Source organism: Mytilus galloprovincialis, chromosome 3 (assembly GCF_965363235.1).
Source record: "Mytilus galloprovincialis chromosome 3, xbMytGall1.hap1.1, whole genome shotgun sequence".
In the NCBI taxonomy this organism is placed as follows: domain Eukaryota; kingdom Metazoa; phylum Mollusca; class Bivalvia; order Mytilida; family Mytilidae; genus Mytilus; species Mytilus galloprovincialis.
In genome coordinates this window covers 37,442,808-37,455,966 of record NC_134840.1, presented here as the reverse complement: position 1 = coordinate 37,455,966, position 13,159 = coordinate 37,442,808, and the positions used below count along the sequence as shown (strand labels likewise).

The window sequence follows — 13,159 nt, the reverse complement described above, 5'->3', positions numbered from 1 at the left end:
ATCGTTGTAGAGGATTACAAATTTTGTAAGGCAACTTATTATAAAGAAAAAAGAAGTAATCCAATAGAGAATGATAAAAAAAGATAGAGAGAAGAAAAGTGGGCAGAAAGGAATATATTTCTATTTTAAGTTATAAATAACAGCCTTTAATTTAATGTTGAACAGACATGTAACAGTGTTAACTGTATATGAGTGTGCATTTCAATTCAGCATATTTTTTTGTACCCAAGTCGGTAAACTAAGCCTGTATACAAGAGGTGGGAAGTGAATCATTAAGTTGATATATGTAAGTACATTTTAAATGTTAATAAGTTCATAAAATTGGTGCAATTAGATAATTTTTTAAATTGGCGCAAATAAATTGTGCGCAAATAAGTTGTGGCGCAAATGAGATAATATTTGGCATAAAATGATATCGCCTATATTTTTTTGGCCATATGCCCCAACACGTTGTTAGCCACTCAATATTTAAAACAATCTGAAACAAGTCAAAATTTTGTTTCATACGAAAGAAAAAACACCAGACTATGAATAATGATAATAATTTTAATTGTTCATCATGATATTTACAAGGTTTTGATCATATAAATTAATTAAAATATCATCAAGGACCATGATATAAAATATATACAATTCAAATTTTAGTAATCACTGTTTCTAAAGATCAAAGAAATAATTACTTTGAGACATTGCTTTATAAGCATGATGAGTGGTATGTGTTCTGAACTTATGATTAAAATATCAAGATTTTAAAAAATATGTGTACTCCAAAAACCTTTATGTTTTATTTCTATCAATTTCAAAATTAATTTCTGACCATTTTAAAAGTATATTTTAATTGAATGAATTCTTCTTTGCATTATTATAAAGTTTTAACAGAAATGTTCTCTTAAACTAAAGTTGATAAATCAAACATTAATAATTGCAAAAATTAAAAATCTAAAGTGTTTACTTTCAATCAGTTTTTTAAATCAATAAATGACTTATGAACAATCATGAAAATATTGACATCACATTAAGTGATGCTTTTTGAATGCAATCCAGAAATATTACTATTCTGTGTGGTACTGTAACATCAGTCACTAATATGAAATTCACATACATTGCAATACATTCGTTTTGTATTATAACCAAACTCAAAACGAGATTTGACAAATCAAATTAAACCACTATATATATTGTTGTTGGTTTGACAAATCAAATTAAACCACTATATATCTTATTGTTGGTTTGACAAATCAAATTAAACCACTATATATCTTGTTTTTGGTTTGACAAATCAAATTAAACCACTATATATATTGTTGTTGGTTTGACAAATCAAATTAAACCACTATATATCTTGTTGTTGGTTTCAGATGTATTATGTCTGTTATCATGCTCTAAATGTCAAGGAAAAATATTCACATTCAAAACTACTTTTTCATATCATGACATAAAGGAAATTTATAAATTCCCTTGTATTCTCATGTATGTACTTTTTATGAGCAATATTCTTCACATCAGTATGGTCTGTATCTATCTTGTCCTCTGTTATTCTACAAGTATAAATAAAGCACTTATAAGAATGGGATATATTTAATGAGAAAATATATGAAAATGTGCAATGCATTGCCCTTGCTGAACTTCTAAACTTCAAACTATTTCTTAAAGCTTATTTTTATAATTCTAACTGTTATCATATTTAATTTTACATATTTAGTGTATATTTGTAATATCTTTCTAATAATTCAAATTCCTTCAAAATAAGGGAAATGTTATTGTTTGTAAAGTTTAACCATAATGTTAAACTAGTTGCAAAAGAATTATTTAAGATTTTTCTGAATACTGTTGATTCATTAACTTTTGTGGGTACCAATTTTCAAAGTTTGAGAAAAACTTGTATTTTCGTGGATATTTAATTTCGTTGTTTTTGCCAAAGTCTACATGCTTTCCTTTAGAAAATTTGTTTTTGGTGAACATTTAGATTTGTGGTTTGCCTGTACCCACGAAATCCATGAAAATTCACATCCATCGAAAATCAATGAATCCACAGTATTGATCAAACAAGAAGCAAGCTTACTCATATATCTATGCCTATAAGTAACATTAATTTCACTTAACTCATTTAAAAGTTCATAGGAAAATACACAGTTTCTTATATGCATCACATTATATACTTACACTATTATAATTCCCTCCTCCTCCTCCACCTCCTCTATACTGCTGTTGGTTTCTGTTACCGCCTCTTTGGTTGCCTCCCCAGTTACTGCCACCCTGTTGATTGCCACCCCAGTTGCCTCCTCCTTGATTGCCACCCCAGTTACCTCCTCCTTGATTTCCACCACGGTTACCTCCCCCTTGATTATATCCTCCTCCTCCTCCTTGATAGCCTCCGTATCCTCCTTGCTGCTGATTTCTGTTGTAAGCATTTCCTTGATTTTTCATGTTGCCTTGCCAACCTTGGTTACCTTGGTTACCATATCTGAAAAGTTCCATACGCATTTAATATTCCTTAGGTAAAAGTAAGACATTTCTAGATCCAACCAGCTTTCATGTTTTCAATCATGGTTTTTGACACATTACACAAATATATGGGAAATTCTTTAATAACACAGCAATCCAATGATACAACGTCATTAAGTGAAAACACCGGTGTCCAAAAAAGCTGTCTACCTCTATATTGGTTCCAGCCTAGTAATAATATGAATAAATCTATAAATGAGACAATCGTAGATCTAGTATCGAGAATACATGTCAGGAAAATCCATCCTGTTATATGTAGCATTGCAATAAACAATTTTTTTGCTCAAGAATACTTGAGTAAAATAAAACAATCTTCCATTTTTTCTTCATTTTCCACATTATTTAGAGTTATAACTTGAGAACCACAAATCCCATGTGTATCAATTCACCCATTCCTTCACTGATCAATTATTTAAATTTTTAAAGTATATTCCAGTTATTTCAAAAGATGACATCTTATTTGTCTATTTTTTTTTTTTTACATTTATTCAAGACATTTTTGAAAAAATTGAAAAAAAATCTGGAGTTTTATTTCAAATTACTGTGGATTCATCATTATTTGTTGGTTACCAATTTTCGTGGATTTCATGGGTACAAGTAAACCATGAATTTAAATATTCAGTGAATTACAATTTTTTTTAAAAGTCATAATAAACGAGTGACAGGTGAAAAATAATGTTATTCCAATTCTTGAACCAATGCATACAAACATCATGAACTAAGTCTTCTGTAGATGATTTTATCATTTTTTTCGCATAAATTTCGTATAATCGTCAATTTTTTTCCAATCGGTCAGTGTTGTTGTGAAAATATGGCAGGTAATTAAAGTTCGTGTTTTGAAGCCGAAGTTTAACGATTGTCACCTGTTTGTCAACAATCAACAAAAAGCATGGATATTGAGCACGTGTTTAACATGTACAATCAGAAAATAGTTTATTTTAAGGACATTCATGCTTATTGAGATCACCGGATTTTTACCAGATGGGTCACACTGAGGTCACTTTGCATACAGAAAATATGTCAGGGAATTGCAATGAAAATAAAGTAAACTTAAATATGAATAAATTAAAGAATTTTCTTAAGAAAAAAGTATATGTACATAAGCTGTATAATGAAAACTATCCATTGAGTTACAAAAAAACATATGCATTTTTTTTTTAATTTGAGGTTTCTTATGACTTTAAAGATTGTATGCAGAATTTTTAAAAACCATGAAATAAAGTATCCACTACGATGCAAGTTTTCTTCAATCAAGAAAAATTGATACCCACAAAAATAAATGAATTGACAGTTCCTAAAATAATTGGAACAAGAATGTGTCCAAAGTACACGGATGCCCCACTCGCACTATCATTTTCCATGTTCAATGGACCGTGAAAATGGGTTAAAAATATAATTAGGCATTAAAATTAAAAAGATCATATCATAGGGAACATTTGTACTAAGTTTCAAGTTGATTGGACTTCAACTTCATCAAAAACTACCTTGACCAAAAACTTTAACCTGAAACTCGCACTTTCATTTTCTATGTTCAGTGGACCGTGAAATAGGGGTCAAAAGTTTAATTTGTCTTTAAAATTAGAAAGATCATATCATAAGGAACATATGTACTAAGTTTCAAGATGATTGGACTTCAGCTTCATCAAAAACTACCTTGACCAAAAACTTTAACCTGAAGCGGGACAGGCGGACGAACGAACAAACGGATGGACAGACGAACGAACAGACAGACGGACGGACGAATGGACGAACGGACGCACAGCCCAGAAAACATAATGCCCCTCTACTATCGTAGGTGGGGCATAACAAAATATGTTTTTTTACCATATAAAGGGAGACAAAATTAAAAATTAATACTTCCAACATTTTTAGTCAAAGGAATAGAAAAGTAGTTGAAAGAGATACAAGAACATGCGTTGAACGCATAGCAGGGCTACCATGCCCTGATTACACAATCACAATTCCATGTTCAGTAAACTTTGACATCTAATTGAAAACCCTCATACAATGTATTGACATTTTTTTTAAAGTTCACAGCATTAAGAACATTTTTAAGTTTCAAACTGATGTGACTCAAATTTTCTGGTGAACTACTTTAAACAGAAACTGTTACCCAAGAGAGAATGTCCATTAGAGGTATGGTTGGTTAGATACAGAGATAAAAAAAAAAAGCCCCTTCTGTCTTAGGCCAATAATATATCTTTTCATTACCTTTGGATAATTTTAAGTTCAAAAGTCCTATAAAATTTTTCAATCATGATGAAGAAATCATGTATTGAATAAAACATTCTCTTTTCTCAAAATCTATTTTAAAATTTCATTTTTCACCTTCATCTTAATCAAATATCTAAAAAATTCTAATAATTATTAAGGACAAAGATAATAATAATAATACCATGCTAAACCTAACCTTCAATGGCAGCAAGAAACTAAATTGACCTATGACTTTTTCTAGCCATTTTACTACCACACAGATAGTGTCAGTTGAAATGACAAAAAGTAAAAATAAAATGATAAATTGGTGAGTACAGAAAGTCAAGTATTTAGATAAATTCCCGTACTATTAGAACAATGACAGGGGATAAGAGTAAGTCATAAGTTTACGTAACCTTTGACATCATGATTGACATATTTTTCTATCTTAATGAAAAAATCCTGCAAATAATCAAAATATTAAACCTTGCAGTCAGAGAATTAAGAACTCAAGTATACCTAACAAAACACTGTAGTCAATTTAAAAATCTTACCAGAGTACAATATTATTAAATCAGATCAATAATTGTAAGGAGATATTTACTGAGTAAAAACACTAGTGCAGAAGTAAGATATCAAACAGATTGAAATTTACGTTCAAATGTATATACAGCATGCGTCAAGTACTTTTGTATTGTTTCCAATAAAGGAAAAAATGACACCTCAATTAATAATCATCAATGATATCTATTCAAAGTTCAAGTTCTATTCAAACCCTCATTTTTTTGTTTGTTACATTTGAAAGTAGCGGGGAGCAATTCTTTGATAGCGGCACAGGTGTGCAGACTTCTATCTTTAACAATCCTATCAATCTCAACAACCCCACTCCAAAATTAATTGCTACAAGTTTTTGTGAGTCCATTGTGAGTCCTGTGTTCTAATTTCCTTTGGCTTACATCTAATGAGATCGTTTACTAGACCAATATCGTCTTCTATGTTTTCATTTGGTTGGCTATGATGAATCTGTGTCTAAATGTTCTGTCCTGTGATACTGGGAAAGATACTTCAAGGCACTTGAAGGGCCCTGATTTGATTCAACATCCCCACTGACATCAGACTTTTACCATGCACATCTGTCAGCTTTTTATCAGGGATGTTCAATCATTAAATTAGTAATAGTTTTTCTATAGAACTATTTTAAGAGGTAAAAGATATTAAATCTCAACAATTATATAATTTCATTACTATTTAATGGAAAAAACTAAATTATAAGTTGTTTCAAAACAGACAACGAATAAAAGGAAGATGTCAATAGTACATCTTAATTGAAATTGTATAAATAAAATAACTTAAATAATTATTTTGGACATGAAACACTCCCATATGCAACATAAAGTTATGCAAGTTTCAAATGAAAAAACAACCATATTTGAATAACGAAATTCAAAATTTTGGAAACTACTGCATTGATATTGTTACTTAATTTCTTTCATGAAAATTTTAAGTTTAAAAAGCAAATAATTGTCAAAATATCTCACTTAAAAATGATTAAAAATTATATCATCAAAGATTTGATACCTATTGTCAAATAATTTTCTGAAGGTCATACTTCTTTAAACTTCTACTTATATACTACTCAATGAAACAAGAAAATTAATTGTCTTTGAAAATTTAATTATTCGAATATTTACCTACTTACTACACTATGGAATATACAATCAAAGAATGGGCAAGATAAAAGAAATTTTTTTTAATAAAATATAGAGAGCTAGAGGTCTCTAAGTGAAAAACTTCTATAGTTTTTTTCTGTATATTTTTTATATGTGAAATAAGAAGTATATCTTTTACAATACTGTTCAAACCAATAGACACAATTTCAGATTAAAATTCAATATCTAGCAATTATGATTTGGCCAACTGGGAATTTAACTTGTTCGTCCTTATATGTTAATCTAATTCATTTACAATTATTTGGTAATGTTACATTGTGATAATAAATATATTTTTTTCTGTATAAAACTACCTTAAATCTAAATTTTCAGAATAATCTCTTTACCGTGAACATCTTTACTTCAACCTATTTTAACTCTACAACCTAATGCTATGAGTTCCCTGTTCCAATATGTTCAGGGTTATAAAATTCATTCCTCCCATTCTAACAGAGTTTGGCTAATTGGTTACACATATTACACCAAAAATGTTTTCATTTTAAGATTGGATTGAGTCAAAATAAGCATACTGCAAGCACTTGACAGTCTGACGGTCTCAATAAAAAAAATCCAGACATTTATTTTGTTCATGCTTGCCCTGATACACTGAAATACATTAAGTGCACCCGATTAAAACATGCAGGGACAAAGTGAAGAAAAAAACCTGCAGCTTATTAACCAAATTAAACAATAACTGTCAAACGACCAAAAGTCTAAGTCTGTATCTTTATATCCTACAATTATGATTAAAAGGTCAACCATAATTATAATAAAATTGTAATTCACAAAAAAACAACAGGAACAAAATTTAATCTGTTATTACATTATGAATTATATTCAAAATAATTTGTTCCATATTCCAATGAATAAGTTAAAAATAAAAAAAAATATTCATTTGCAGAAAATTTCTGTTGTTAATAATTAGTTTAAAGATTATTTCAAGAAACAAAAACAAACTTCTGCTTGATATTTTATTACAAATTGAACAATTGTAAACCAAATATCAGAACAATATAATTTTACTGAAAACCAGAACAATATAATATTATCCAACTAATTTATTGGCACTATTTATTTACTTGACAACTTTCTAGAATTACATGCTATATACATTTATCAGTTTAAATATATCGTCAAGTTAGGCTGACCATGGAAGTATTATATTGACAGGAACACCAACAAGCGGACTTCAAACGTTTATAGTGCGATGCCGCAAAATCGTTAAGTATCTGTTAATTAACTCGACATGTCTTATGGATGCATGGGTTCCGATCAAATTTTTGGAACCTCGTGAATGATCGTAATTACGGAACATACCGAAATAACCGGATGTGTACTTAATTGTCAAGGGAATGACATTTACCGACCATGTGAATGACAAATATGTCAGTTTTTACGGGTTTTGCTGCTTAAAAACAAATAAAAAGAAAAGAAACGAAATCCCCGCGACTGTTTTCATCAAATAATAAAAAAAAAAAAATAAATAAATAAAGAGTAAAATACTCACAAGCCATAAACATTTCAGTTTAAGTTGCAATCAATTTTAAAATAGTAAGATTTTTATTCATGAGAGAGCCGTTGGCTAAACACGCATAACTGTTATATACATAATTATATGTGTGTTAGGCTTGAAAATCATAAAATTCTCATGTAAAGTAAACGGAAAAGTTTTTATCAGTAATTATTATCACGTTTTACTGCTAACTTTGACAAATATTTTAATGAAGTGTTTAATGAAAGAATTTCCAAAAAAAATTTAATCCAAAAGTTGGCCGGGGGGACGGGGTTAAAGAGCTTTGATCTGAAAAAAATATCATATATTTTGATTTATTGTTTACTGAAAGTCCGATGGCAAATATTTCATGCAATTAAACAAGAAACAGAAACATAAATTGCTTAGCATACGGTGTAAGATGTTTCAGAACTGTTAAGCTTTTAAACACATAAAATAAATTCTAATTTGGTTTCCATGATAAAAAAAAAAAAAACTTCTTAGGGCCCATCATGGTGATCGTTCTTTAAATGCATCCAGAAATATTAAAAGCCATCCGTAAAAAATAAATCTGTCAGATGTCAGATTGAGTAATCTCGGACTAGGTTGAATGTTTAAGGTTGTTTACAACTTTGGAATTATCATAAAAGGTGTAACAATTCATCTGCATGTCTCGTAACCTGATATTGCTATGTAGAGGTCATCACATGCGTGTAATTATTAACCTCTTTTAGTCTTTAAAATATATTTGATAAATAAGTTAACAACATTTTACGATAGAGAAAACCATAAATATTTGTGTAACACTCGATAAAAGTTTACAATCTTTAACTTAAAATTTGAGTTATCTGGCACCATCTGGCACACTACAAGCGCATCACATTATTTTCTGCAAATTTCTACTTCAGAATCATGTAATTTTCATAATCGGATATTTCCCGATTTCCAAGTTCCAATGATTAAAACATACTTAACAAAACTAAAAATAAGCTTGCCCTCTTTCCGAATGTAGTTAATTTTCTTATGTCATTCTGTTAAATATGGACCGATTTTTTTCGATCTTTTCAGCGTTGTTCTTCATTTATTGAACGGAAACAGGTGTTGTTATTCATGTGGCGATTCACAAATAACCACGGGAGTTTCCGTGTTAATTTAAATTGGTAGGTAGATAAGACAATCGATATCAAATCACGTGATAAGACCAGCTTCAGTTAAAAGAACAGGCGAAGGCGGCATCGCAGATACCCCACAAAGGAGTTATCACGTACTTGACAAACTGAGTCGGAACCTTTTATTTTCTTAAAGAAATCAGTGGGATGGGAATGTGCTAATTTTTCGTTGGAGTTCCTGTCAATATAATACTTCCATGGGCTGACAATAAAGGAAACAAAACTGATTTCCATGGAATTTATTATTGCTTAAAAATAAATAGGAGTAAACGGTCAAATCAGTAGGAAAATAAGCAATAGTCTTATACAGATAATCTTTATACTTATAACTGATCTCAAGTTTTGGATTTGAGAAATTTAAGTCATAGAAAAAAAGTCCACGACTGTAATTTAGTCAAAAGATTGATAGGCTGGAGTTTGCTTTAAAAGTAATGAATGTTACAAGTAATCTGTTATTACGTCTTATACAATTATCAATTATACTACGTTAGTCATAAATTGGTAGTAAATGGAAAAACAAGTTTTGGATATAGATTTTTTTAGAGGGGTGGAGGCAAATATAGAGCACATGGTAGAGCCATTTTAATAATTTATCAAGGCTGCTTTGTCTATATTCACAAGACATCTGTCATTAATATTTACCTTATGTTTTCCTACATTAATAAATTTAGTGGAAATTAGGCAAAATTTGTCATTATTCTAAAGAAATGTAAGTTATGCAATTTTTTGTGCTTAAAAACTTTGTTAACATTTTTATTGCTATTCTATTCAATTTTCAGTATATTTGACAGATTCTTTAGATTGGAATACTGTTTACAATTTTCTGCCTATTGATGTGTGCGTTATAAGTTTTGGTAGTGTTACACCTCTATTTCAAAGACCTCTGTTACCTGTAAGTAAAATTCTTATGTTAAGTGCAATAACTGATGAACACTGGATAAGTTAGAGTAAATTACTAACCTTTGACCTCCTCCTCTGTTATTGCCACTGTTGTAGCCACCACCACCACCACCACCTCCGTAACCTTGAGCACCACCGTAACCACCACCATAGCCACCTCCTATAAAAACAAAAATTTACAAAAAATTATAAGTTAAAAAAACAAATCATTAAAGGTATTAATTCAATGGCAAAAAACAAACTCTAAGTAAAAATGTTTAATGATCATACTTTTTGCTGTAATAAAAAAAAAATGACTTGTGCAGATAATAAATGCACAGGACCTATTATTATTTTTTTCATTTTTTTAGAACTTACAAGTAGAACACCATTCTAAGTCCCTGAGTATAATTACATACTGTGTAAAAGAGAAAACAATTTATTTATTTCTTTACAAATATAGTGTTCAATAGCCTTTTCTATCTACTAGATCATATTCTAAGAACTTTGTTGATGATATATGGAAAGTAATAAGGAGGTCTTAAACGCTGTTAATCAAAGACAAAAACTTTTGATTAAATAAGAAATTTTACTCAATGGGTTTCAATGGTTGTGCGAAAAAATAATACTAAGGCCACACAGCAAATCAGGTGTAAGTTATTGAATTAACAAGCTCTGTCTGTCGTAAGCCTGGGGCATCACATCTTTAACACATATCAATGCCTCATTAAAGAATCAAGCGAGTCAAACGCACCATCATGGTACAATTTGTCAAATGATAACTCATGCACAATGATTTGTCTATTTTGTTGAAAAGTCCTGAAGTAAAATCATTAAATGTGATCAGAAAAAGATGTTTGGGAAAAGATGGGTGTTATTTTACCCTAGTAGCAGCTGCAGACTTCTGGGGTGGAAAATATGGCAAGGCCACAAGCTTAATTGATGCTATAATTACTGACATGATAAACATATAATTATCTGCTGGGAAAATGGAAGGTTTTTCTACTAAATAATTCATTTCTTAAGCTAAAATTATATGTAAACTTAAAGAATTAATCGTGTTAAACTGTGCATGGTATTTAAATACTCAAAGAATTGATATATTCAAAAGAAACATTGATAATAAAGAGACTGTAAATATTAATAATGTATCGATTATACTCATAATTATCAAAGAAAGAATTAATTCTATCTTTAATCTGATTGAAGTTCTCACTAAAATTTGATAAATAATGAAATTGTGTAAAATTTTGACATTTTGTAACCTTATTTTCTGTGATCATATAAAATCAAAGACTGCAATTAAAGATATTAAAAAATCAAAATCTATATTAACTATGTGTTCACATGTGAGCGCAGACTGTTATAACAAACAGGTTCAGATTTATTTACTAAAAATAATTTCTCTTACATTCTCAAACATTCAAATTGCGAGTACTTTATTCATAATTTGAACATTTCTCGAGACACCTATATGATTAATGAAGTTTTTACTACTAACCAAAGATTTGTAATTTTGTATATCATAATTTTAAAATTGTGATTGATAGGAAAAGACCTTATATAACCTCATACCGTGCTTGCACAATTAACATTTACATGTTCAGTGCAGAGCAAATTCTTGGTAAAAAAACCATAATTTGTCATACATCTTTCATGGTGAACTACCTCAAACAAAAACTTTAAACTGATTTGTGAAGCATGGAATCTTGGACCAAACCCTGATTTTGTATATATTCTTAAAAGATCACATCAATATATGTATAAACAAATATTTGCATTATTTTTCAATTTTATGTGAAAACAATTACTTGATAAAGCAACCTTAAAACTATACATCAATTTGATACAGGATGAAGATATGGAGACTGGAAAACATGACACAAGGACCAATAATTAAAAACAATCTAAGATATCCAAAAGCAACAAAATATGTAGAGATAATTTGATATATTATATTGTAGTTCAAGTTTTCTTTATAAAGAACCTAAGTTTAAATAATATCCTGATCAATGAAGTTTTTGAAAAAATTGAAAAGAAAAGAATAAAATGTTTAACTATTTGTCAATAAAATTGTATTGTTTTAAGCTAAATACTGTGGGTAAATGTAATTCCGATTCTCTCAATAAATAATATATTAGTGGAAGACATCAAACATAAATCCCACAATAGATTAGATATTGAAGTACTTTTCAAGTTATTTGGTCTTCTATTTTTTAAATGTTCATCTGTGGCATCAATATTTGCTATAAAAAAGCAATAACCTTAAAAACTGCATAAAATTTTCAATCACTGAAAGAAACCTTGTTATAAAAATGACATAAAGAGTAGAACTTGCGATAAAGCTTCATCGTGATTAAATATAACGGTAAGATTCCTGCGTAATTATTCTCAAGTGCTGGCCAATACACATCAAGTTCTTCGCCAACCAAATTTCTTCCTATTTACACAGTTGGAATATTAGAAAGAGATAGAGTCATTAGAAACCAAAGATTACTTCTTTGAAAAAATTGACAAGTTTTGACGAGAGTTATGAGGCAAGAAATCCAATTTATTTGTGAGAAGTAAATCTTTTTCGAAGTCAACAATTGACTTAGTATGCCTATGAGGTCGCAAAGACTGGCCAATAACAATTAATTAGACATGATTGAGAAAAGAATTACATTGTCATGAATAAATTTACATATTTAATTAATCATCTAGATTCATTGCCAATCTTATAACTAGATAATGTTTATAAAAATTGGCATTTATAATAATGCGTTGTGAATGTACCTTTTATTTTGATGCACATGGCATACTCTATGAGATTAGATGTTGATTGACTTACGTCAAAAACGTTTGTTGTAGTTGTGAACGTAATGACCAACTGGGACTGACAATATGACAATTAAAATGTTCCACTCCAACACTATCACCATAGAAAAGTATCACATTAACTAATTCACTTAATTATATAGTCACTTTTAAAATGTGATTAACGAAATAAAATTTATCAATCTTCATTAGACATCTTATTTCACTGTATAAGTACAGTCTTTTATCACATGCCCTATAAAATTGTTTCAGTGAACTAAACCTTGCCCCACCACCTCTTTTGATTGCAATGTGTGAAAAGAAATGACTTCAATTTTTTTTTTTTTTTTTTTTTTTTTTAAACATTTATGGTTAGAGGTCACAAGTCAAAGTTATATGTGAGTCATGAAGGGTGC

At 29.5% G+C, this 13,159-nt stretch overlaps 1 protein-coding gene across 2 annotated transcripts in view; it reads right to left on the bottom strand.

Moving 5' to 3' along the window:
* Nucleotides 1-532: 532 nt before the first annotated feature.
* LOC143067864 (5'-3' exoribonuclease 2-like) overlaps nucleotides 533-13,159 on the bottom strand; it is a 49,453-nt gene continuing 36,826 nt past the window's right edge. For both annotated transcript variants that reach the window (XM_076241448.1, XM_076241449.1), the window contains exons 28-30: nucleotides 10,029-10,128; nucleotides 2,164-2,464; nucleotides 533-1,538 (exon numbers count right to left, since the gene is read on the bottom strand). In XM_076241448.1, the coding sequence (XP_076097563.1) occupies nucleotides 1,503-1,538; nucleotides 2,164-2,464; nucleotides 10,029-10,128 (437 nt within the window). In that variant the 3' untranslated portion in view covers nucleotides 533-1,502. The remainder of the gene's footprint in view (nucleotides 1,539-2,163; nucleotides 2,465-10,028; nucleotides 10,129-13,159) is intronic.